Here is a 25,275-nt window from a genome sequence, read left to right as displayed (position 1 = left end):
GTTTCAAGGAATGTCTATAATTGTGAACAATCTAACCAAAAGCGGTAATAAAATCATGCAACAAGAAGTAATGTATTTAGTAAATCAAGATAATTAGGCCAAGTATAAAAAATGGTTAAGCGACCGTGCTAGAACCACGGAATACGGGAATGCCTAACACCTTTTACCGGATTAACAAAATTCCTTACTCGGATTTCTGGTTCGCAGAATGATAAACAGAGTCCTATTTTCCTCGATTCGGGATTAAAACCGGTGACTTGGGACGCCATAAAATTCCCAGGTGGCGACTCTGAAATTAATAAGGAATCCCGTTTCGATTGTCCTTTAATTGGAAAAACTCCCTTTACACTACGCCCTCCTCGGTAATGTTGCGTAAAGAAAGAGGTGTGACAGCTCTGGCGACTCTGCTGGGGATAATACCACTGATTCAGGGTTAGAAATTCGAGCTTAGATAAATTGTTATATTTGGTTTTATCTGATTCTGTTACATGATATATGCCTAATGTGCTAAATGTTGCTTTTTACCGCTTTAATATTATTTGAATTGTGTATATAAAACTGCTACGAAACCCTCCTTCCTTCTGAGTCTTCTGAATTTATGGTGCACACGTGCGCGTGGCCCACCTTTCTGTTAGAAGTCATACCAAATAAGACGAAGTTGGGACAAGTAACTAGGCCGGGTAGACTTTCGTGCTCCCGGTACGTTGCCCCCATTTCGGCTCAAGCTGTCCGTTTGGGTAAGCCAGGTCTAGAACAATCTGCCTCAGGTTTTTCACTGAGAATAACTCAGCCTCGTACCGGATCCTTAGTAGGAACGTCTATTTGCATCATGTACATTTGACCTTGGAGACTCAACACAGGGGTTGGGTCTGTCTAGGACAGGTGAACCCGAAATGAAAAGACCATCCTGATGCATCTTACTTGCTACCTGTGCATTCATTTGCCTCGGATTTGCTTGTTGACCAGCTTAATTGAAAAAAAAATCATTGTGAGAGCCGAGAAATAAAGTGGGTTGTTTTAGAAAATTCCCAAAATAGTTTTAAATTTTGAAGAAAAAAAAAGAAGAAGTGTTAAATAAAAAAAATGATTTTTCTTTTTATGAGTGTCTGTTTTCAAAATGAGTCTTGATTTTGTTAAAACTAATCGCAGATACAAAATGAGCACCACCCAAAACCCACCATTCGCAAATGTAGATGAGTTTCTATTTCGGCTTCAGATGTGGTGGCATTAGTTAGGAGAAGATGGTCAGAAATGGGTCATTAAGCATTTGGGAACTCTCACAGATATTATGAAAGTTAAACCACGTGATGATTTGATTACGGCGTTAGTAACTTTTTGGGACCTTGTTCACAATGTCTTTCGCTTCTCTGATTTCGAGCTTACTCGTACATTAGAAGAGATAGTTGGATATGCCGGTTTTGATGGAGATTTAAGAAACCAAAGTCTTATATTCCCAAAAGCTCCCTCAGTGTATCGATTCTTTGGGCTCCTGAACATCAGTAATCAAATCAGAAAAAGCAACATTGTCAGAGGATGTTGTTCTTTCAACTTCCTATATTCAAGGTTCGGAAAGCCGGATGGATTTGAAATTCATGAAAAGGGCCTTACTAACAAACAGAACAAAGACACCTGGCAGATTCACCGTCGCTTCGCTTTCATGGTGGCTTTTCTGGGAATCATTGTCTTCCCAAACAAAGAACGAACAATTGATATTCGCACAGCGAAAGTCGTGCAGGTCCTCACTACCAAGGAAAATCACACCCTTGCCCCGATCATTCTCTCAGACATTTATCGGGCGTTGTCTTTATGTAAATCAGGGGCAAAATTCTTCGAAGGGTGCAAAATTTTGTTGCAAATGTGGATGATTGAGCATCTACAACATCACCCCAAGTTCATGCAGTATGGTCCAAGCAATGACAATTTCATCGAGAGTTATGAAGAAAGAATAAAAGATTATAAATCTCCAGAAGGGGTGGAGGCCTGGGTATCTCATCTAAGATCCTTAGCGGCAAGTCAAATTGAGTGGACTTTGGGATGGCTCCCGATAAGAGAAGTGATACACATGTCAACCTTGAATAGTTATTTGCTGCTATTGGGATTGAGAAGCGTCCAGCCAGATGCGGCACAGAGAGTTCTAAGACAACTAGGGAGATACCAAGTGGTGCCTGATGATGAGGATTTGAGTATGCAAGTGATCGAGTTACACCCTGAAGCCACTCTTCCCGAGGCTTTAATTCAGCAGATGTGGAATGGATGTCGATACTTGAAAGATGATACTCAAGTTCCAGACACTACAAAGGGCGAGATAAATCCAGGATATGCAAGGTGGTTTGAGAAACAATCCCGCGTGGATGATGTACCAGAACCCGATCTGAGAAGGCCTATAAAAAGATCCCATGTTCAAACCTTTAATGATAAAATCCAAGAACGATTGATTTGGGGAAAAAAGGAAAAGAGATACAAAGCAACTATTCATGCCTTAAAGGAAAATCTGAGGAACCTCAATTTGGAGAAAGACTTACAAGCACAAGAAGCAGAAGGTGAAAAGAAGAGTCTGGCTTGTGAAAATAAAAATCTTCACGCTCAATTTCAAAAAATGAAGAAAGCTTCTGAAACACCAATGAGAAGTTGGAAAGATCAAAAAATCATCGTCAATCTTTTAGAAAAAATGCAAGATTATGACTCCATTTTGGCAAAAACCGAAAAGGCGTTAGGCAAAGCTAAAGAAAGAATCATACAATTAAACGAGAAGGCCAAGTCTAAAAAGGAACGCCAAGTAAAGCAATCCGAAGAAGACAGGGCACAATTCAAGAAAGAGAAAGACCGTTGGATACATTCAGAAGCTAAACTCCATGCACAATTGGAAGAAGCGAGAAGGTACAATAGAGAACATCAGCACGCGGATATCAACAGAGAAAGAGCACAGGCAAGACTCGATCAGGCCAGACTCCGAGCTCAATTAGAGTCAGCTTTAGATCGCGAAGACCGTATAAGAGATATAGCCACCACTCGCCAACAGCAACTGCAAAACCAAGACCAACGTCTCCAAGATTTCAGGGCACAAATCCATGATTTGGCGGTTTACACCTCTCAAAGTTATGTGAACTGCCAAGGGATGGATTATGAAAGGTTTATAGAGCATGCATCTATTTTTGCCCGTCATCTGGCAAGGGAGTTAGAAAGAATGTATCGTACGCTAGGAGGTCATCCGGGTCAAGCCCCATCGTGAGCAGATGATCCAATAATTGAAAACAAAAGTGGGGAGTGGAGCATGTTCACAACTGTTAAGAGTTATGTCTTTTGTTTGATTTGGGTTTGTGCCGAGTTTTTAAACCATTTTCTTATAAAGTTTTCCAAATGTTATGTCTGTTCCATCTTTGTATTATTTCAAGAATAAATAAAAGTGTTGACAATTGCTTTACGCCGGAACTATGCACGGTCTGATTCATGCGGGGACATGATACGTAGGCAATCTTTATAAGATTCGACCACAATCAAAAGAAGGAATAAAATAAAGAGTGAGTGACAATAAAGAGAAAGATCAAGAAAAGCTAGGATGACACAAGCAGCCGAGCAAATGCATGATAGAAAAGGGTTATTTGTCTAGGAACATTGCATCTCAATGTGTAATTATATATGTGTCAAACTCTCAAAACTAACAAGTTTGTTCATTTCTAGAATTCAAGCAGTTAGTTTTTCTAAGAGTATACTGGCATATAATCATTATCACACCAGATCAAAAGGACCGATACCCGAAAGCATGTCTATCCCGGATGTCGACACAGGTATTGAGATAGAGGAGATGGACGTCGGTAAAATGAAAGAAGAGATGCTTAAACTTAAGCAACAAATGGCCGAGATGTATCGGGCCTGGTCTACAGGGCAATCACCCCCATCTTACCCAGCTAACCCTACCTCCACCCCATTACTAGCCCAAACTCAGGATAATCCTGCCACTGAACTATCCCCGAGTTTCCCCATCTACCAGCACTACCGGGGCACCACCTCCTATACACCGCAGTCTCCACCCCCTAAACCAGTTCCATACCCTCCTCCACCAGTAATTCCTGTCTTCGTGGCACCTCCCCCAGCTACATTCCACAAATCTCCTAGTGAGCCTATATTCCAGGCCCAGGACAACCAATACTACCCCCCAGAGCCCACTTTCAAAGATTCCGGAATCCATTCATTTACTCCCCGGTTTGACCTCCCAACAGAAATTGACAAGCCAGTCAAAAATACCGAACAAGAAGAGATGTTCAGGAAGGTCAAAAGCTTAGAACAATCGTTCCAAGACATGCGAGGGTTAGGAGGGCAGGTCAGTGTGGCCTACAAGGTCTTATGTTTTTTCCCAAATGTGCAATTACCAGTTGGTTTCAAGATGCCCAATTTTGACCTATACAACAGGCACGGCGATTCGGTAGCCCACTTGAGGGGTTTCTGCAGCAAGATGCGAGGAGCTGGGGGAAGAGACGAATTATTAATGGCTTGCTTCAGTCAAAGTTTGAGCGGATCAGCTTTGGAGTGGTATACCCGCCAGGACCATGGGAGATGGTACACCTGGGATGACCTGGCACAGGCATTTGCTTGTCACTTCCAATACAATCTGGAAATCATCCCAGATCGACTATCCTTGACAAAATTTGAGAAAAAGCACAATGAAAGCTTTAGAGAGTATGGTTTCCGGTGGAGGGAACAGGCAAGCAAGGGTGGATCCTCCAATGAAGGAAAGTGAGATGGTAGATTACTTCCTACAAGCCTTGGAGCCAACTTACTATGCCCATTTGGTTTCAGCGATAGGAAAATCATTCAACGAAGTAGTGAAGATGGGAGGTATGGTGGAAGAAGGCCTCAAGATGAATAAAATCATGAGTTATTCGGCTATTAAGGCAACTACTCAAGCTATTCAAGGCGGAGTAGGAGGGATTGGAAAGAAGAAAAGAGAGGAAGCGGCAATGGTTGATTCAGGAACTTGGTCGGGGTCCAGAGGTTTACCTCATTACTACAATCAACATCAATCCCACCAACCAACTTATCACCACAATTCACCCCAACACTACTATCACCCGTCGGAACCTCATTTTTCCGTCAACCATGCGCAAGCATACAATCAGCCACCTACCCATGCTCATTGGCGTGCTCCTGTCATACCAAGTACCTACCCTTATCCGTGAACCTATCCCGGACCAGGTTTCAGGCCTAATCAAGCACTCAGGGGTGAAAGGGTGCAGAAAAAGAAAACCTTCACTCCACTGGGAGAATCCTACACTAGTCTGTTCCACAGGCTAAGACAGTTGGATATGCTAAGGCCAATACAATCAAAGCTGCCCAATCCTCCTCCAAAGAATCTGGACTACACCGTTAGCTGTGAGTATTGTTCTGGTACACCAGGCCATGATACAGAAAAGTGTTGGCATTTAAAAAATGCAATACAAGAGCTGATTGATACTAATAAAATTGAAGCTCAAACCCCCGAAGCTCCCAATATCAACAGAAATCCAATGCCAGCCCATCAGGAGGCCAATATGATAGAAATAGTATGGGCTGATGGGGAAACAAAGAAGCCATCACAAACCGTCATGATGATTCGGTCTCATGAAGCCAAGCCAGATGAACAGTTAGCAGAGGAGAATTCGGTACCTAAGCAGAACAAAAATGGTGATGAGCCATCTGTGGTAGTTGAGAAGGGATCTTCAAGCAAAGTTACCACGAAGCAGGAAGGGTCAAAGGTGATTGTACCAGGGGTGGCCAGCAAACCCATAATAGTCGTGGAAGGAGCCCGTATAGATCGGGTTATTAGCAAGCCAGTAACCCAGTTACCAGTGATCAACAACAAAGCTATTCCATGGAACTACGAACGGGTGATGGTAATGTACAAAGGAAAAGAAGTCAAGGAAGAAGTCTGTGAGGTGCAAGGCTTGACTCGTTCGGGAAGATGTTTTACTCCCGAAGAGTTAAGAAAAACTAAAAATAATCCAACACCAATAAAGAAAGTCGTGACTGAAGAAGAAGAGGAAGAATTCTTGAGAAAGATGAAGCTCCATGACTATTCTATCATGGAACAATTGAAAAGAACGCCCGCTCAAATTTCATTATTGTCATTGCTGATCCATTCGGACGAGCACCGTCAAGCTTTAATGAAGATCTTGAATGAGGAACACGTTCCTGATAAGATCTCCGTGAATCACTTGGAAAAAATAGCCAACAAAATCTTTGAGGCAAACAGAATCACATTTTCTGATGATGAGTTGCATGTGGAAGGTACTGAGCACAACAGAGCTCTTTACCTCATCTTGAAATGTGAAAACTCCGTAGTGACCCAGGTGTTGGTTGACAAGGGGTCAAGCGCAAACATCTGCTCTCTCTCCACTCTGAGCAAGTTGAAAATAAAAGAGGAGAGAATCCACAAGAATAGTATTTGTGTACGGGGATTTGACGGTGGAAGCAGAGATTCATTTGGCGACATAGTGCTGGAGCTGACAATAGGGCCAGTTGAATTCACAATAGAGTTTCAGGTGTTGGATATAGCTGTTTCTTATAATTTACTGTTGGGTCGACCATGGATCCATGCTGCTAAAGCAGTCCCATCAACACTACACCAGGTGGTCAAGTTTGAATGGGATAAACAAGAAATAGTTGTGCATGGGGAAGACAGTTTAAATACTCACAGCAGTGCCGTTGTACCGGTAGAGGGAATAGAAGATGACCAGGGACCATGGGTTTACCAGGTTTCCGACACAATGTTGGTAGAGAAAATTCCAGAGGGGAAATACATTCCGAATCCAAAGATAACCGCTGCATCAGTCATGGTAGCCTATGAAATGTTGAAAAATGGTTTTGTACCCGGCAAAGGTTTGGGCTCATCCTTGCAAGGCATTATACAACCAGTATCTCTTCCCGAGAACTGGGGAACATTTGGATTGGGATTCATACCCACTGTCACAGACGTGAGAAAGGCCAGAAAGCCAAAACAGAAGGCATGGGTCCTTCCAAAGCCAGTCCCACATCTATCAAAGTCTTTTGTCAAGTCCGGTACCAGAAATCACCCGATAACAACAATTCCTAAATCCATGATTAATCCTGAGGACGAATTAATTGAAAGATTTGAAAAGCTATTTGACGATGTGAACATGGTGGAAAACGGTGAAGGTTCTAGCAACGCAGAAGTTCAATTCGTTGGGCCAGAGACAAAGCTTAATAACTGGAAAGCCACTCCTCTCCCCATTCGAAAGGAGTCTTGGTAGTTTATTTTGATTTTACTTCAGTTTGTTTGAAGTGTGCAAACCTTGTTATCTTTCATCATCCAATGAAATACAGTTTCCTTTTCATTATCATTCCTGATAGTTTTCTTTTCTTTTTCTTCTTTTTCTGTACAGTCCCTTTTACGCTGGCTCTAGTGATATAGCCTGCATAAGGAATCCTCAGCCCAGTCTTAAAAATCAATTTGATTCCGAAATAATAATCCAAGAAGTATATTGTGATTATGAATCAGAATATGATGAGGATGAAGCTTTCGAAGAGATTAATAAAGAGTTAATTCATTTTGAAGAAAAAACCAAACCTAACCTGAGTGATACTGAAGACATCAATCTAGGATATACAAATAATATCCGAGAAACTAAAATAAGTGTCCACCTTGAACCAAAGATCCGGGAAGATTTAATTAAAACACTCATCGAATTCAAAGATGTTTTTGCATAGTCATATGACGACATGCCAGGCTTGAGCACTGATTTAGTGGTTCACAAATTGCCCACTGATCCAATGGTGCCTCCTGTCAAGCAAAAGCTGAGGAAGTTCAAGACTGATATGAGTGTGAAAATTAAAGAAGAAATCACCAAACAGTTGGATGCAAAGGTCATTCGGGTCATTCGATATCCTGTTTGGTTGGCTAATGTCGTTCCTGTGCCAAAGAAAGACGGCAAGATTAGAGTATGCGTCGATTACCGCAATCTCAACAAAGAAAGTCCAAAGGATAACTTCCCATTACCCAATATCCATATTTTGATCGATAATTGTGCCAAGCATGAGATAGGATCTTTTGTGGATTGTTATGTCGGGTATCATCAAATTCTGATGGATGAAGAAGATGCAGAAAAGACGGCATTCATCACCCCATGGGGAACTTATTGCTACCGGGTAATGCCATTTGGTTTGAAGAACGCCGGGGCAACTTACATGAGAGCAATGACCACGGTGTTTCATGATATGATACATAAGGAGATTGAGGTATACGTGGACGATGTGATCATAAAATCAAAGCATCAGGCCAACCACGTTGGGGATTTGAGGAAATTCTTCCTGAGACTTCGCAGGTACAACCTCAAGCTTAACCCTACCAAGTGTGCATTTGGCGTTCCATCTGGAAAGCTGCTGGGATTCATAGTCAGTTGGCGAGGCATCGAGCTAGACCCATCAAAGATCAAAGCCATCCAAGAATTGCCACCTCCAAGGAACAAGACTGAAGTAATGAGTTTGTTAGGGAGGTTAAATTACATCAGCAGGTTTATTGCTCAGCTCATGACAACCTGTGAGCCTATTTTCAAATTGTTGAAGAAGGATGTTGCGGTCAAGTGGACTCATGAGTGTCAAGAAGCGTTTGATAAGATAAAAGGATACTTGTCAAACCCACCCGTGCTGGTTCCGCCAGAACCAGGAAGACCTTTGATTCTTTACTTGACAGTTTTGGAAAATTCATTTGGTTGTGTACTGGGGCAACATGACATCACCGGCAGAAAAGAACAGGCCATTTACTACCTTAGCAAAAAGTTCACAGCTTATGAGGTTAAGTACACTTATCTTAAAAGGACATGTTGCGCCCTAACTTGGGTAGCTCAGAAATTGAAACACTACTTGTCATCCTACACTACTTACCTCATTTCGCGTCTGGATCTGTTGAAATATATTTTTCAAAAGCCTATGCCAACAGGGAGACTTGCAAAGTGGCAGATATTGCTCACAGAATTTGACATCATCTATGTGACTCGGACTGCCATAAAAGCCCAAGCATTGGCCGATCATTTAGCCAAAAACCCGGTCGACGAAGAGTACGAGCCATTGAGAACTTATTTTCCCTATGAAGAAGTAATGCATATCGGTGAGATGGAGCAAATTGAGAAACCTGGCTGGAAACTTTTCTTTGATGGAGCTGCTAACATGAAAGGAGTCGGGATAGGAGCTGTGATTATTTCTGAAACCAGGCATCACTATCCGGTTACAGCTCAACTTCGGTTTTATTTCACCAATAATATGGCTGAGTATGAAGCTTGTATTTTGGGTTTAAGGCTAGCTACAGACATGGGTATCCAGGAAATCTTGGTTTTGGGAGATTCGGATCTTCTGGTACATCAAATTCAAGAAGAATGGGAAACACGAGACTTGAAGCTCATACCATACCGGCAATGTTTACATGATCTTTGTCAACAGTTTCGATCAGTGGAGTTCAGGCATATTCCAAGAATCCATAACGAGGTTGCCGATGCATTGGCTACCCTGGCATCAATGTTGCACCATCCGGACAAAGCTTATGTGGATCCACTGCATATTCAAGTCCACGATCAGCACGCTTACTGCAACATGGTTGAAGAAGAATTTGATGGTGAACCATGGTTCCACGACATCAAGGAGTATATCAGAATGGGGATATATCCAGCGCAAGCCACAGGGGATCAAAAGAGAACCATTAGGTGGTTGGCAAATGGATTTTTCTTAAGTGGAGGAGTTTTGTATAAAAGAACACCAGACCTTGGATTATTAAGATGCATAGATGCTAGACAAGCTATGGCTGTCATGTCTGAAGTACATTCGGGAGTTTGCGGACCCCACATAAGCGGATATGTGTTGGCAAAGAAAATTCTCCGAGCTGGTTACTATTGTCTTACCATGGAGTGAGATTGTATCAGTTTTGTGCGCAAATGTCATCAATGCCAGATACACGGAGATTTGATTCATTCTCCACCATCCGAGTTGCACACAATGTCGGCACCTTGGCCCTTCGTCGCTTGGGGCATGGATATTATTGGACCAATTGAGCCAGCAGCATCCAATGGGCACAGGTTCATTTTGGTAGCCATTGATTATTTCATCAAATGGGTTGAGGCCAAAACATTCAAATCAGTGACCAAGAAAGTTGTGGTCGATTTTGTTCACCCAAATATCATATGTCGATTCGGAATCCCAAAGGTGATCATCACAGATAACGGTGCTAATCTTAACAGTAACTTAATGAGAGAGATATGTCAACAGTTTAAGATTATACATCGCAATTCTACCCCATATCGGCCCAAGGCGAATGGAGCAGTCGAAGCAGCCAACAAAAACATAAAGAAGATACTTCGGAAAATGGTAGAAGGTTCAAGACAATGGCACGAAAAATTACCATTTGCGTTGTTGGGATATCGCACTACTGTTCGCACTTCGGTAGGAGCAACTCCTTATTTGTTGGTATATGGCACTGAGGCGGTAATTCCTGCAGAAGTTGAGATTCCTTCCCTTCGGATCGTCACCGAAGCTAAGATTGATGATGATGAATGGGTCAAAACCCGTTTGGAACAGTTAAACTTGATTGATAAAAAATGATTGGCAGCAGTATGTCATGGTCAATTGTATCAAAGAAGAATAGCAAGAGCATACAACAAAAAGGTGCGTCCCCAAAAGTTTGAAGTGGGTCAACAGGTGCTGAAACGTATTCTTCCACATCAGGTTGAAGCAAAGGGCAAGTTTGCCCCAAATTGGCAAGGACCATTCATTGTGACCAGAGTATTGTCCAATGGTGCATTATGTTTAACAGATATTGAAGGAAAATGCATAGACATGGCTATCAACTCTGATGCAGTAAAGAGATATTATGCATGATTTTTCCTTGGTATAGTTATTGAATGTTTGTATTCGGCATTATTTCGAAGATTGGAACGACGAAAGCAATTTATTCTGCTATCCAAACACTGTACCCTTTGTTCCCCCTTTTGAGACATATTTGTTTCTTTCCTACCCTCTTTTGGAATCAAAAAAAATTATTATTATTATTATTGGAGTGAACTACGTTTGACCTGATTCCTAAAAGAGGATACGTAGGTGCCTCACGGCTCGGTCATAGGGTGCGTAATATGCATAATGTGCATAAAATAAAACATCCAAAGACCCCCAAGCAAGAAGCTGGGGCAGGAATTGTATTGGCAATAAGAAAAATGATTCCAAGAGTTGTAATTTTAAACCCATATCAAAATTGTTTAATTTTGGATACCCTTTCATTACAACCACATACCAAAAGACCTTTCGATCAATCTTAGAAAAATGCCGAGTCGAGCAAATGGAGGTGATTCATAACACTCTTGTCCAAACAAGAAAAAGTGATGAGAATGAGAGAGTCTTATAGGTGAAAACCCTCACGGGCACCATGAGACGACGAAAGCTGAGAGAAAGTAAAATGAGAGAGTCTTATTGGTGAAAACCTTCGCAGGCACCATAAGGCGAAAAGGAATTAAGAAATAAACAAATGAGGGAGGTTTGTCGGTGAAAACTCTTTGAGGCACTACAAGTCGAACAAGGTCCGTAAGTTGGCAAAAAGTAAAATTGGGTTGTGGAAATTTTGGAAAACAAAGTGAAACAATTGAAAAGGAGATTGGTTAAATAGACTGGGCTGATTAATCCAAAGTGCATACCCTGATCATTGGTGCCAGTGACTCCAATCAGATAAGTTCCTTATTCCTATCTCCAACAGTCATCCAAATTTGGATTCTTCTTTTCATTCTTAATTGTCAAAATCGTCATGTTCCGTCACTAATACTCTGACTCTTCTAAAGTTTTTTGAGGTGAGTCTCATTCCAAACAAATAAAAAGGAATGTCAAGGTGTACTACCAAGATTCAAAATTGCACAATGCAAAATACGGCCATGATAGGCGGGAGGTAATAGGATGAAAATAAGATATGGGTTGAGAAAAGTTGAATCAGAAAAGTGGTTCAGTAATGTCATGAGAGACATATGATTACAATTGAAAGGGTTTGAAGTGAAAACAACAGTTGAGGATCCTACGGTTAAGGATCAATTATGAGGACAAAACAGTCTTTTCAACCGCTTCAAGGCAGTAAAACAGGACAAAGAGAAACCCCACCCCCAGCAAGAATGCCACAACTAACCACCACACCTTAAAATAACAAGATTTTCTTTGATTTGAAACAGGGGCAAAAACAATATTTGTTTCAGGAAACACCCGGTGATGGAAGTATCAGCAAGCAGGCGTCCACCTGGAGAACAAGGAAGAACATTTGAAATAGCAAGCAGGCGTCCACCTGGAGAACAAGGAAGAACAATTGAAATAGCAAGCATGCGTTTACCTGGAGAACAAGGAAGAACAGTTGAAATATCATCAAGCAGGCATCCACCTGGAGAACAAGGAAGAGCAATTGAAGTATCAGCAAGCAGGCGTCCACCTGGAGAACAAGGAAGAACAGTTGAAATAGCAAGCAGGCGTCCACCTGGAGAACAAGGAAGAACAGTTGAAATAGCAAGCAGGCGTCCACCTGGAGAACAAGGAAGAACAGTTGAAATAGCAAGCAGGCGTCCACCTGGAGAACAAGGAATAACAGTCGAAATAGCAAGCAGGCGTCCACCTGGAGAACAAGGAAGAACAGTTGAAATAGCAAGCAGGCGTCCACCTGGAGAACAAGGAAGAACAATTGAAATAGCAAGCAGGCGTCCACCTGGAGAACAAGGAAGAACAATTGAAATATCAGCAAGAAAGCGTCCACCTGGAGAACAAGGAAGAACAGTTGAAATATCAGCAAGCAGGCGTCCACCTAAAGAACAAGGAAGAACAGTTGAAGTATCAGCAATCAGACGTACACCTGGAGAACAAGGGAATATAATTCAAAAGAGATCAGGAGCCCCCCTGAAGAACAGAATGGCAATTTATTTTTGACATTGTTTGTTGAAGTCAGGAGCCCACCCATATAATGGAGGAATACACTTGGAATCAATAAGGCAGAGGAATCCGATCGGAATCCCCAGTGGGAAACAACAAAGAATCCCAAGCAGAGGAAGGAAGTACAAGACTCGATGAAAAACAATACAAAAGGAAACAAGCAGTTCAAGACTGGTAGTCCGAAGAGAATACGAGACAAATCGGAAGCAAAAGAGATAAAAGGGGTCACCAAGACATCAAAGCAACAAGAGACACAAAGGGCATGATCTAAATAAGATTTTGTAATTCATATACCATGGTCTAGTCTAGCCTTTTGTTTTTCTTTAAGCAGGGTGTAATAAGGAGGTCAGCAAGCAGTAAAAGCAGCATGCAGCAGCAGTAACATCACAGTCCCATGGTATTCCCATCTACCAAAACTTTCCGAACTACATTGACCTGATTCCTTTATAGCCAAGGATATGTAGGAAACCTTTGAAGCAGAGGTTCGGTCAAATCTTTCAAAAATGCTTCCAACGGAGTATTCAAACAGGCAAAAATCGCTCGTATCCGCTCACTTTATCTTTGCACGGAAACTCTTCGTGTTCCCGGACAAAGAAGGGCAGCTGTGAGCACATGATTTTTGCCTCATACAAATTACTCCAAAATAACTCCCGTAATTTTTCTTTAATTATGTATTATTTTTAGGAAATATTGTATGGTTTTCATGTTTGTTTGCATGTGTAATTTTATTAATGCATTTTAAAAATACAAAAAAAAATAATATAATGTAATATGTGTTGCATGTGCATTTAGGATTTAGTTTTTCAATTTAGGAATTAACAGGTTTTACAAAAAGAAAAATCAAAAAATATGTAATTATTGTAATTTTGTCATTTAAATGTGCCCTTATATGATTTCATTTTTTTTTCTTTGATTTGCATGTTAATTATTGTAAGTGTTAATTAAATATTTGTATTTAGATTTTACAATTAATTAGGAATTGTATTTAAATTAGAAAATTTAAAAAGGAAAAGGAAAAGAGTTCAAAAATGTGAAGAAATGCGGATTGGGCCAGTTTTAAAAGAAAATCAGGCCCAAAATTACAGCCCATACCCGCCCCAATCCAGTCCAACTCAGGGGTAAACCAAACGACGTCGTTTGGTCACTTTTCATCAAGGCCGTTGAATTAAATCAATCTAACGGTTAAGATTCAATATCCCTACCCGTAACCCCTTACCCGACCCATTGCCCGGGCCAACCCATCCCCAGCTTGAACAAAACTGCGTCGTCCTCTTTAAGTGAATTGATCCTGGCCATAGATCGTGATGGATCCAACTGCCAAGAGCAATTCCCCCCTCTACTATAAAAGCCTAATTCCTACCCCCAGCCCCTAACCAAACACCCCCTCCCTCTCTTGTTCATCATCGTCCCTAAGACGATACCCCAAACCCTAGCCGCCTTAGCTCCCCTTCGCCTGAAGCCCGGCGGCAACCACGCCGCCGGCCACCACCTTAACACCATAGCTTCCCCACAACATCCTCTTTCCAGATCTGATGATAGTATCCTTCGAATAATCACCGATTTCCTCGAATCTGCAATCGAAAAGTTCATCTGAAACTTCATCTGCTCAGATGATTACCAAATTAACACCACAGCTTATCCTGACCACCCTCATCATGAATCTGGTAGTAGTTCAGCTCGAACCTTCCTGGAACTTCTCGAATCTTCATTTGAAGGTTCGAGTCAAGCATGAACTCACCCAGATACGTCCCAAATTCACACCAAATGACCCTTAGGCCTCCCTCACCCCTAAGTCGTCTTTGGTTCCCTTCGAATCTGACCAGAAATGGTTGAGCCCTAAATCGGACCTTTAAGAACCCTAAAATCCCAAATTTTGGAATCTGCCCAAATTGAATATAAGGTTGGGGTCTAATCGACCTTAATCGAAGTATTTTCAGTTGAGAATACTTCGACTAAGGTCTGTTTGATTTCAAAGAATCGAATCAGAGTTTCGAAGACTGGGTCCGTATTGATTCTATTATTATGAGGTATTTTCTTTCTTTCCTTCGTGTTTGTTTTCATTATTTACGTATCTGTTTATTTACTATGTTGATTTTGGTTGTTGTTAAGTCACACTGACTCTATTTATTTTCAAAGGACCTTTTATTTGGTCCAATTTTGTCTGTTATTTATAGTCGCCTTAACTGTATGTGTTATAAATTGTGAAATCGAGTCCTAAATTGCGTCGCTTACTTAATTCCCTGTTAGTCTATAAATTCGTCAATAACACTGTTTGATAGTTGTTTTGTTACTAATTTGTTTAAGTGTCAATTGTAATGTGCAGTCGATTAATAAGTGGTGTCGATTAATTAGTTTCCGTTAAATCCTTGATTCTAGCAATAATCCTGAAACTATTTGAATTGCTTGTTTTCATTGTTTGCTGATCAATGTCAGCTATAATACACAATCGTTTGATTAAGCTTCATTGATTAGTCTGTTTGTATAGACTGAATCATTCAACATTCTGTTGGTTTTAATTCTGATTGTTAATTGCCCGATTAGTTAAAATTCTGTAAATATTGTTCTGAATTGGAAATCTAATGTTTTTTTTTGCATTAAAACCTTAGGGTTTGGTTATAGCTGTTCAAACAGAAACTAGTGTTGATAATTAAGTTTGAACAGATTGTAAAATCTGTTTTGTGTTGGATTCTGATTTTTGTATTAGGGTTAGTATTATTGAGAGTTTTCAGGAGTTGATTAAAGGTTAGTTTGGGGAAAAAAAACTACAGGAATACTTGTTTAAAGGCTGCTGAATATTTTAAACCTGTTAGTGGACTGATTTGAGACATTCCTAAGTGGGTTTGTGTAAAGATAATAGACAACTAATGGTAGGGTTCAATAATGTGTTTGTTTAAAGAATACTGGGGAACAAAAGAAGATGGGGGGCTGAAATTAAGGGAAAAGGTGTCCTTAGTGGCTTGATTAATTGAAAATTCAGACTTAGTGCTATTTGGGTGGAAAAAACTGATTTGAAAAGAATAAGGAGGGTCCGGGCAGTAGGCTGGAAGAGGAGGAAACAAGTTATATAAAAGGGTGTGTTGGGACTGATTTAAGGGGGGATACACACAGAGAGATATACAGACAGAAAAGAGAGATAGAAAAAAGAAAGAGAATAAAAACACTAATTAACACATACAGAAAGGCAGAACACAAAAAAATAGAAAAGAAAGAGAGAAAAAAATCAGAAATATCATTTCCTCGTATCTGTCCGGATTGTGTTTGGTGATATTGTTTGGACTGAATCTGTTGTTTCTTGAGGATACTCATTTGTTTGATTTTTCACGAATTTTTGGGGCTGTCCAATCTGCTGAACTGCTGTACGCGTGCTGCTGTAAATTTTGCTGATCTTCATATTTCTCTGCTACTGGTTTTTTTTTGTTGTTGCTGCTATTGCTGAACTTTACCTCTTTCACCCTCATTTCCAGGTATATATATTTAGACTCATGTTATCGCAAAGTGGCAATGTCACAAAGAAATGAAATCTGGAATTCTAAATATGTCCGCTATCCATTTAAATTCGTTAGTTGAGTTTCATTTTTTAGTCAACTAATATACCTTATGCTCGGTGTGGGAGCTATTAGTCCATCAAGACCTCTTTTGAAGTTAGTATAAGCTTTGCAATAGTTCTATTTATTTCAGAATATCTTTAAGTATAGCTATATTTGAAATGTCGAGACAGGGAACTTGGTAGAAAGTTGACTATTCTTTAAATTTTGTATTTAGACCATGATTAATTAAGCGCTTGGTAACATGAAAATATCGAGGGACCACGCTAGTAAACTTCCTCAAGCCTGATATTGTTTAATTCTAGTTGACATAAGTATTCTCGTTTATACAAAATAGGGCCTAATAATGGGGATAACTATAAGTGAGAGGTGAATCGATATAATTCGTTACGATTAAGACATTGGAATATTTCAGGATGGTTTAGATGTGTATTTGCGGTATATAATGTCAATTTATTTAATCAAATTTGTAAATTAGTTTTCTTTCTTAATAACAAATGGCCATTTATTTTAGGAATGCGATTAACTCATTTCCTTATAAATAGTATATAAAAAATAATGTTAATGATTTGTACAAAGCATAGATTTAGTATTTGTAAATAGCTTGCATAAGCCGAGATAAAATTGGTTTGATTTTATTTTTTCCAAACTCAATCATCGTAAGCAAATTAACCAAATAATTTGACCTTTGGATTAAAAACTAGTTGTGTAGAAGAAGGTCGGATTTATAAATACGAATTGCAACATTCTAAGTCAAAGATATACAAAGTAGAGTTCGCTCCGAATAGAATAATGGAAATTCTTCGAAAACTATTAGTTTGCTTATCAATTAAATTTTTCCTAGTTTTTACACATAATTCGCTTTGGTAAGTCTTCAAACATATACACTTAGTCTTAAGCTTAGGAAAATAATAAATAACTTGTGCATATAATTATCAAGTACTAAAAATAGATATACTGTATTCACGATAAAAATGGTAGTTTCAGTTGCATGTTATTTATTTATTTTTCATCTCATTAATCCTTTTAATTTAAATAGTTTTGAGGTATATAATTCACACGCTCAAAATATAACCTGTGGTCAACACCTAATAAATTTTGAATTTTTTTAAGAAATCTCGAGACATTCCATCCGGTGATTTCCCATGGCTTTCATATTTAAAAACAAATGGACATAATAAACATTTGTAGAAAATTTATATTTCCATCAATAATATTTTGTGTAATTAGGGACACGTTCGCGTGACATGATTACATTTCTAAAGACAATTCGGAGTATGCGTTCGCGCAACTTCGAGCAAACTTTCTTAATAAAAGGGGTTTTTCGGAGGATATTAAATTAATTTATTTCATATAACCCGAGAGGTGTAGTTCACTATTTAATCATACAAGAGTGACGAATGTTCGTAATTTTATTTTAAGCACGCGCAATTTCGGCCATAAATTCTTTTTATAATAAAAATATAAATAATACTATCGATCTCATTGTGTACACGTATGCGTGACACGATTCTTTACGTTTATATAAAAAAAATATAATGCGAATATACGTACGCGTGATTCGTTTCAAGGAAGGTCTATAATTGTGAACAATCTAACCAAAAGCGGTAACAAAATTATGCAACAAGAAGTAATGTATTTAGTAAATCAAGATAATTACGCCAAGTATAAAAAATGGTTAAGCGACCGTGCTAGAACCACGGAATTCGGGAATGCCTAACACCTTCTCCCGGATTAACAGAATTCCTTACTCGGATTTCTGGTTCGCAGAATGATAAACAGAGTCATATTTTCCTCGATTCGGGATTACAACCGGTGACTTGGGACGCCATAAAATTCCCAGGTGGCGACTCTGAAATTAATAAGGACTCCCGTTTCGATTTTCCTTTAATTGGAAAAACTCCCTTTACACTACGCCCTCCTTGGGAATGTTGCGTAAATAAAGAGGTGTGACACTAAGCTCTGTCTCAAATCTTACATGAGGCTAAGCCTTGTCTCCTCATTTGCATAAGGCTGAGCATTACCTTCCACTTGCATGAGACTAAGCTCTATCTCAATTCTTGCATGAGGCTAATCTCTGCCTCCCTATTTGCATAAGGCTAAGCATTTCCTTCTTTTTGCATGAGACTAAGCTCTGTCTCAATTCTTGCATGAGGCTAAGCCCTGCCTCCCTATTTGCATAAGGCTAAACATTGCCTTCTCTTTGCATGAAACTAAGCTCTGTCTCAATTCTTCTATGAGGCTAAGCCCTGCCTCCCTATTTGCATAAGGCTAAGCATTGCCTTCTCTTTGCATGAGACTAAGCTCTGTCTTAATTCTTGCATGGGGCTAAGCCCTGCCTCCTTATTTTCATAAGGCTAAGCATTGCCTTCTCATTGCATGAGACTAAGCTCTGTCTCAATTCTTGCATGAGGCTAAGCCTTGCCTCCCTATTTGCATAAGGCTAAGCATTGCCTTTTCCTTGCATGAGACTAAGCTTTGTCTCAAATCTTTCATGAGGCTAAGCCTTGCCTCCTCATTTTCATAAGGCTAAGCATTGCCTTCCACTTGCATGAGACTAAGATCTATCTCAATTCTTGCATAAGGCTAAGCCCTGCCTCTCTATTTGCATAAAGGCTAAGAATTGCCTTCTCTTTGCATGAGACTAAGCTCTGTCTCAATTATTGCATAAGGCTAAGCACTACCTCCCTATTTGCATAAGGCTAAGCATTGTCTTCTCATTGCATAAGACTAATCTTTGTCTCAATTCTTGCATGAGGCTAAGCCCTGCCTCCATATTTTCATAATGCTAAGCATTGCCTTCTTTTTGCATGAGACTAAGCTATGTCTCAATTCTTGCATGATGCTAATCCCTGCCTCCCTATTTGCATTAGGCTAAGCATTGACTTCTTGTTGCATGAGACTAAGTTCTATCTCAATTCTTTCATGAGGCTAAGCCCCGCCTCCCTATTTGCATAAGGCTAATCATTGCCTTCTCTTTGCATGAGACTAAGCTCTATCTCAATTCTTGCATGGGGCTAAGCCATGCCTCCCTATTTGCATAAGGCTAAGCATTGGCTTCTCATTGCATGAGACTAAGCTCTGTCTTAATTCTTGCATGAGGCTAAGCCATGCCTCCCTATTTGCATAATGCTAAGCATTGCCTTCTTTTTGCATTAGACTAAGCTTTGTCTCAAATCTTGCATGAGTCTAAGCCTTGCCTCCTCATTTGCATAAGGTTGAGCATTGCCTTCCACGTGCATGAGACTAAGATCTATCTCAATTCTTGCATGAGGCTATGCACTGCCTCCCTATTTGCATAAGGCTAAGCATTGCCTTCTCTTTGCATGAGACTAAGCTTTGTCTCAATTCATGCATGAGGCTAAGCACTGCCTCCCTATTTGCATAAGGCTAAGCATTGCCTTCTCTTTATATGAGACTAAGCTGTGTCTCAATTCTTGCATGAGGCTAAGCCCTGCCTCCCTATTTGCATAAGGCTACGCATTACCTTCTCGTTGCATGAGACTAAGATCTGTCTCAATTCTTGGATGAGGCTAAGCCCTACCTCCCTATTTGCATAGGGCTAAGCATTGCCTTTTCTCTGCATGAAACTAAGCCCTGCCTCAATTCATGCATGAGGCTAAGGCCTGCCTCCTCATTTGCATAAGGCTAAGCACTGCCTTCTTATGAGACTAAGCATTGTCTCCTTTTGCATATGTGTTCCTCTATTCTAAACCTTGCATTATCCTCTTCTCTTGGGGCTAAGCTCTTCCCCCGACCCTGCACAAGACTAAACACTGTCTTGTTTTATCTCTAACATCATGTCTCTACATCTCATGGGCTGATATATATCCAATTTGTCCAAAGACATCAAAGTCCGAAGGCGTCATCCTCATAGCCTGAAGTTACCATATCATGGCCTAAGAATCTCCCAATATTATTGCACATCATTATTCAAAGGCGTCATGCTTCAAAGGCACCATTCTCATAGCCCGAGAACATCATTTCATGTCCTGCAAATCCTTATCTCATGATTCATGGCCCGGGACGTCATGGTCTAAGGACATCATCATCACAATCCAAAGACAACCATCATGGTCCAAATGGAATTTGCATCATGTTTAAATTCTTGCAATAATCCATATATATTTGCACGCATCATATTTAAAGTTTTGCAGGTAAACCAGGAAGTAATTGTTCTTCAAACAGGAGCAATCTTCGCTCCGGTTTTCGTTTGCAACGTTCACATTCCGCAATTGTTTTAAACATAACCAACCACCATCAATTCCCGCTTCTTACTCTATGTCTATTCATATACTTGCTCTATAACACATCCGTTACATTTTAGATTCATATTCATAACTCCGCATAAATCCATCTGATACTATCCTTCCCAAAAGAACCCTTTCCGAAACACACGACTATTGCCATAACAATTCCATTAGTTTCATTCATCGTTGGGTCCAGAACTATACATTGCCTGATTCCTGTAAAACCAGGGATATGTAGGCAGCTCAGAAACCAGGGTGCGTCCTATATTTTACAAATCACTCCATTCGGTCAAAATCGGTCAACATTTCTTTACCCGACAACTCTTTCATCCTTCCCATGTAAAGAGGGGCAGTTGTTGATACCTAATTTTTCCCTCATATATTTAAAATATGCATTTATACTTTTAAAATAGTGCATGAGCATCATTAAGTATTTTTCCATAATTTTTAAAGATTTTTTAATCAATTTATTACCATATTTTATTGTATAAATAATCATTAATTGCATCACAAATCATTTTTATGATTATTTAATCATCTTAATTCATCGTTTATGCCAAACATAGAGTGTAAATATTTTTAGTGTATTTTTATAATTACATTTGCATTTTTAGGCTAAATTGCAAATCGTTGTAATAATAGCCCATATTAATGTATAATTACATTATTTATGCAGAAAATGTTCTTTTATATATTTTTTAAAATGTTAAATAACTAATTCAAATTATTTTAGTGCACAAAGGATATTTTTGGTATTCATTTATTATTTTTATAAATTATTTATTTGTTAAAACTGGGTATTTAAAATCTGGCCCCATTTTTATTTAAATTCGGACCTAGAATTACCCAAACCAACTCAATTTACCTAGCCCAATTACCCTAAACCCAAACCAAACAACCCCTTACTAAACCCGTTCGGTACCCGCCTAGCCAACCCAACCCAATATCTTCTAAAAATCCAGGCTGTTGATCTTTAAGATCAACGGCCCACATTTAACCCCACCCTTTTAATTACCCAAAGGCAGCAAGGCAGCAGAGAAGTTCCAGCGGTAGGTGATATCTGTTGATGTATACTTTTTTAATCCCAAACATTTTTCCTCGTTTTTCTGAATCTTCTGTTTCGTTGTAGTCTAAGGAGATGTATGATCATGCCTTCTCTAGGCTTCAAGATGAGCTTTCATGCCGTGGAAAGGAGCTCGAGAAGCTCATTTTAGGACTGTAGGAGTTGGAGGCATCCTCTGCCCGAAAGGAGAAGGAGTTAAGCGAGCTTTGGGCGACTTTGGAGGGAGTGCTCCGAGAAAAGGTTGATCTTGCTGAGCAGTTAACTTGTTATTCGTAAATCTATTCATCGTTCTCATAATTCGATGTTTACTGACATATCTTTTCCTTTGCAGATCGAGCAGAAGAATGTGGAGATCCTCGAGCTAAGGAAGCAAAATGAGGTAGTGACCTCGGAATTGGCATCGACCCAGGGTCTTCGCCATAATGCTCGAAAAGAGATTGTTGCGCTACCTGCGGCCAAGTCCGAGGTCAAAGAAAAAGTCACTACTTATCTGAAAGACGCATCCACTGCGAATCAAATAGCCTGAAATATATTGGTGGAGGCCGAGCAAAAACTGATTCGGAATGTCCCTCATGCTAGTGCAAAGGCGAGGAGTCAAGCCTTAGAGGAAGCCAGTGCTAAAGGTGTCGATCTCTCTGCTGAGATCGAGAAGGCCCAAGAGTCGGAAGAAGAATTGGTGCTCTTAGTCGCTTTGGACGAAGGTTTCGGAGATGGTTCGGAGGGTAGTGGTGATGAAGAGTAGGCTTGTGTCGCCTTTGCTTCTCTTTTTTCTTTTTGTGTACGTATTTATGGGGAGGCATGTCTTGTGAAGACGCCCCTTGTAAATATATTTCTTGGCAATGCAAGAAAAAATTTCTACTTCAAATCATTGAATTCCTTATATTCCAGTGTTCATGCGGAGTTAGCCTTCGAATTTTGATCTTGGCTCTTTGGAGTCCATACTTGGAGTAATCGGGGCCCTCGAGATCGGGCACCATCCTGAGAGTGGGTTGATAGCTTCTTTAGAGTCGATGCTTGTAATGGCAGAAATCCTTGGGGTCTCTACCTAATTGGTCTTCTGGATAGGCGAACAGTCATCGTTTGCCTCTATATATGCATTCACTCATTTCTCAATTAGAGATTCTGCTATTCTAGAAAATCATCCCTCTCATAGAACTTTTGATCTTTGTGCCAGTTCTCTCGTCATTTTAACTCAAAGCCTTCACCCAAATCCTCATCCTCCTCTTCCTATTTTACCGTAGCCATGGCTACTACATCGACATCCTCCATCAAGGAGAAGGGGGTTTTGCCTCTGTTCCATATTCTGTTGGTGGTACACCGTCGGTATCTAATAAGCGAGCCTCGAGGTGCTTTGTCTCAAGGAGAGACTTTACGTTGGAGAGACCTCCCAACATTTAAGGGTATCGGGAGCATGCATCGAGGTTTATCTCCTCAATAAGGGAGGAACAGCTCGAGATGATTAGGAAAGACTGCGGATGGGGAGAAGGAGTGGTACTGGAGGTACCTTCCTCTGAGGAGAGCATCATGACCCATGTCGAGGGGTTTTTGAGCGTGTATACATATCCTTTTACTTTGGGTCCACCCGACAGGGTCGTGCTTGAATTCTGTAGGAGGTATCAGGTTACCCTAGCGCAGGCTCACCCATCCCTTTGGAAGATATTGTTTATGATAAGGTAATTTGCGAATAAGGCCGGCCTAAAATTCACCCTTAGCCATCTCGTTAAGTTATATCGGCCTCTGCACTACCGGGGCTTGATTACTCTGCGGCTTCGATCCACCCGATCCCCTGCCATTGATGATAAAGAGGATGAGGACCGAGGTTGGATGAGCTGGTTTGTTCAAGCATGGATAGTCGATATTATCCCTGGAGAGTGTTTGCCATTTCCTGAGAAATGGAATTTCACATGTAAGTGGTATACTTGTATTTTTATCTCTTTGTCCATAGTGGAGGCAGGCTCTGTAAAGGCATCTTTTCATTTCATTCTTTTTTAGTGATTCCTTAGTTGTCAGACGGGGTCCCTAATCTGGCTGAATGGTCTCGTAAGCTGGCAGCTTGCTCGACCTATGATGAGCGCAAATGGCGAGACTTGTCCAAGGGGAGATGGGAGGCAAAACATCATGGTAGGCGTTTTAGTAGCTTGTTTCCTCAGAAAGGTACTTTATTTTTAGCGCACTAACTCTGCTGTCGCAGGTGTTGGAGGTGTTTCCGAGATGAGGTTGTGCCCCCTGGGGGAGGAGGAGATTGCCGACCTCGGGGTCGAGGATCGATAATAAACGGAAAGAGTCTCCGAGGTGTGAGGATGATCAAGACGGGGCGAGCCCTTCTCTTAGGTTCAAAAGAGACGAGTCAACCGATCTTCCAGCTTCAGAGGCCTCTGTTTTTGAAAGAACATTTCTCGTTCTCATTGAAGGTACTTCGAGGGACAAGGGTCATGCGGCACCTTCCTTCTCTCCTACCGAAGGAACTTCGGGGGAAGCTAAGCCATCAGACGTAGGCTCGACCTTTGGCAAGGCTCAGCGGCTTAGTTTTATGGTAAGCTTTGGTAGCCGGTATAGGCTTCTTTCGGTTTCGCGCCCTCCCTTTCTTATTGAATTTTCTTTTGCAGACCTTTGACAAGCTTAAGTCTGACCTGCTTCGCCTTGATGCCAGGCTATAGAAAATTTTGGATAGGGAGAAATCCCTTAGGCTCCTTTGTACAAAAAAGGAAGGTGAGCTGGTATACCTGCGGTGCGAGGCGGATCAAAGTCAAAACTACGAAAGCCGTCTCGAAAAACAGGTAACCTGCATTTTGTGTCGATATATGCTCCCCCTTCAACTTTCGGAGATTAATATTTTGATATTTCAGTTAGGGAGAAAAATGGAGGAGCTGGAACGACTTTGGGGCGAAGTTGGCTAGGTCAAACATGAGTTTAACGAGTTGAAGGCTCAAGTAGATGCCCAAGTTGTGACCAAGGAGGGTGTTTTAGCTAAGGCTTCTACCCTCGAGGTGCAAATATGGAACGCTCGTGCGAACAATTCTGTCCGAGCGAATATAATCACAATGCTCGAGTCTGAGCTTTTGAAGGCGAAGGCCGAGGTTGTGGATGCTCGGGCTGAGGCTATAATAAGTTGCGCTAAGGTTGACCAGAAAGTGGCGGTTTATTTGAAGGGCGCTGCTAATGCTAGAGCTGAGCTGAGCTGAGGAAGGCTCTTGACCGTGAGAGCAGTAATAAAGAGTATGTGAGGTGTAAATCTCGGATGGAAACCCTTGAGGAAATTCATGCCAGGGGCTTCGACCTCTCGGAAGAGATAAAGCATGCGAAGCGGAGGAATACGATGCTAAATTCCTTTTATCCGATGCCAAGGATAGAGAGGATGGGGTCGATGGGCCATAGTCCCCAAGGGGGACGTAGATTTCCTTTTCTGTTTCTGTATATAGTACTTTCAAATACGTTGTAAATGGAGCTTGTATTTTTTCGCATGTATGTATAAAGAGGAAACCTCGCGGTTTTGTTT

The 25,275-nt window shown here is 40.6% G+C and overlaps 1 protein-coding gene across 1 annotated transcript; it reads left to right on the top strand.

The window, feature by feature from the left end:
• The first annotated feature begins 2,596 nt into the window (after positions 1–2,596).
• On the top strand, positions 2,597–22,521 carry LOC138879830 (stress response protein nst1-like). The gene is made up of 3 exons (XM_070159468.1): positions 2,597–2,926; positions 21,846–21,934; positions 22,359–22,521. Exons 1-3 carry the CDS (start codon positions 2,597–2,599, stop codon positions 22,519–22,521), a joined length of 582 nt encoding a protein of 193 aa, XP_070015569.1.
• The last annotated feature ends 2,754 nt before the right edge of the window (positions 22,522–25,275 follow it).

Source organism: Nicotiana sylvestris, chromosome 10 (assembly GCF_000393655.2).
Source record: "Nicotiana sylvestris chromosome 10, ASM39365v2, whole genome shotgun sequence".
NCBI lineage: Eukaryota > Viridiplantae > Streptophyta > Magnoliopsida > Solanales > Solanaceae > Nicotiana > Nicotiana sylvestris.
Note: the sequence above shows the minus strand (reverse complement) of the source record. Positions and strands in the feature narration are given on the sequence as shown.

Coding starts and splice junctions, on each gene's coding strand:
- LOC138879830 (XM_070159468.1), top strand. CDS start 2,597: ATGAAGAAAGCTTCTGAAACACCAATGAGAAGTTGGAAAGATCAAAAA. Junction 2,927..21,845: donor TCAACAGAGAAAGAGCACAG/GCAAGACTCGAT, acceptor GTTTCGTTGTAG/TCTAAGGAGATGTATGATCA. Junction 21,935..22,358: donor GAGAAGCTCATTTTAGGACT/GTAGGAGTTGGA, acceptor CCCTCATGCTAG/TGCAAAGGCGAGGAGTCAAG.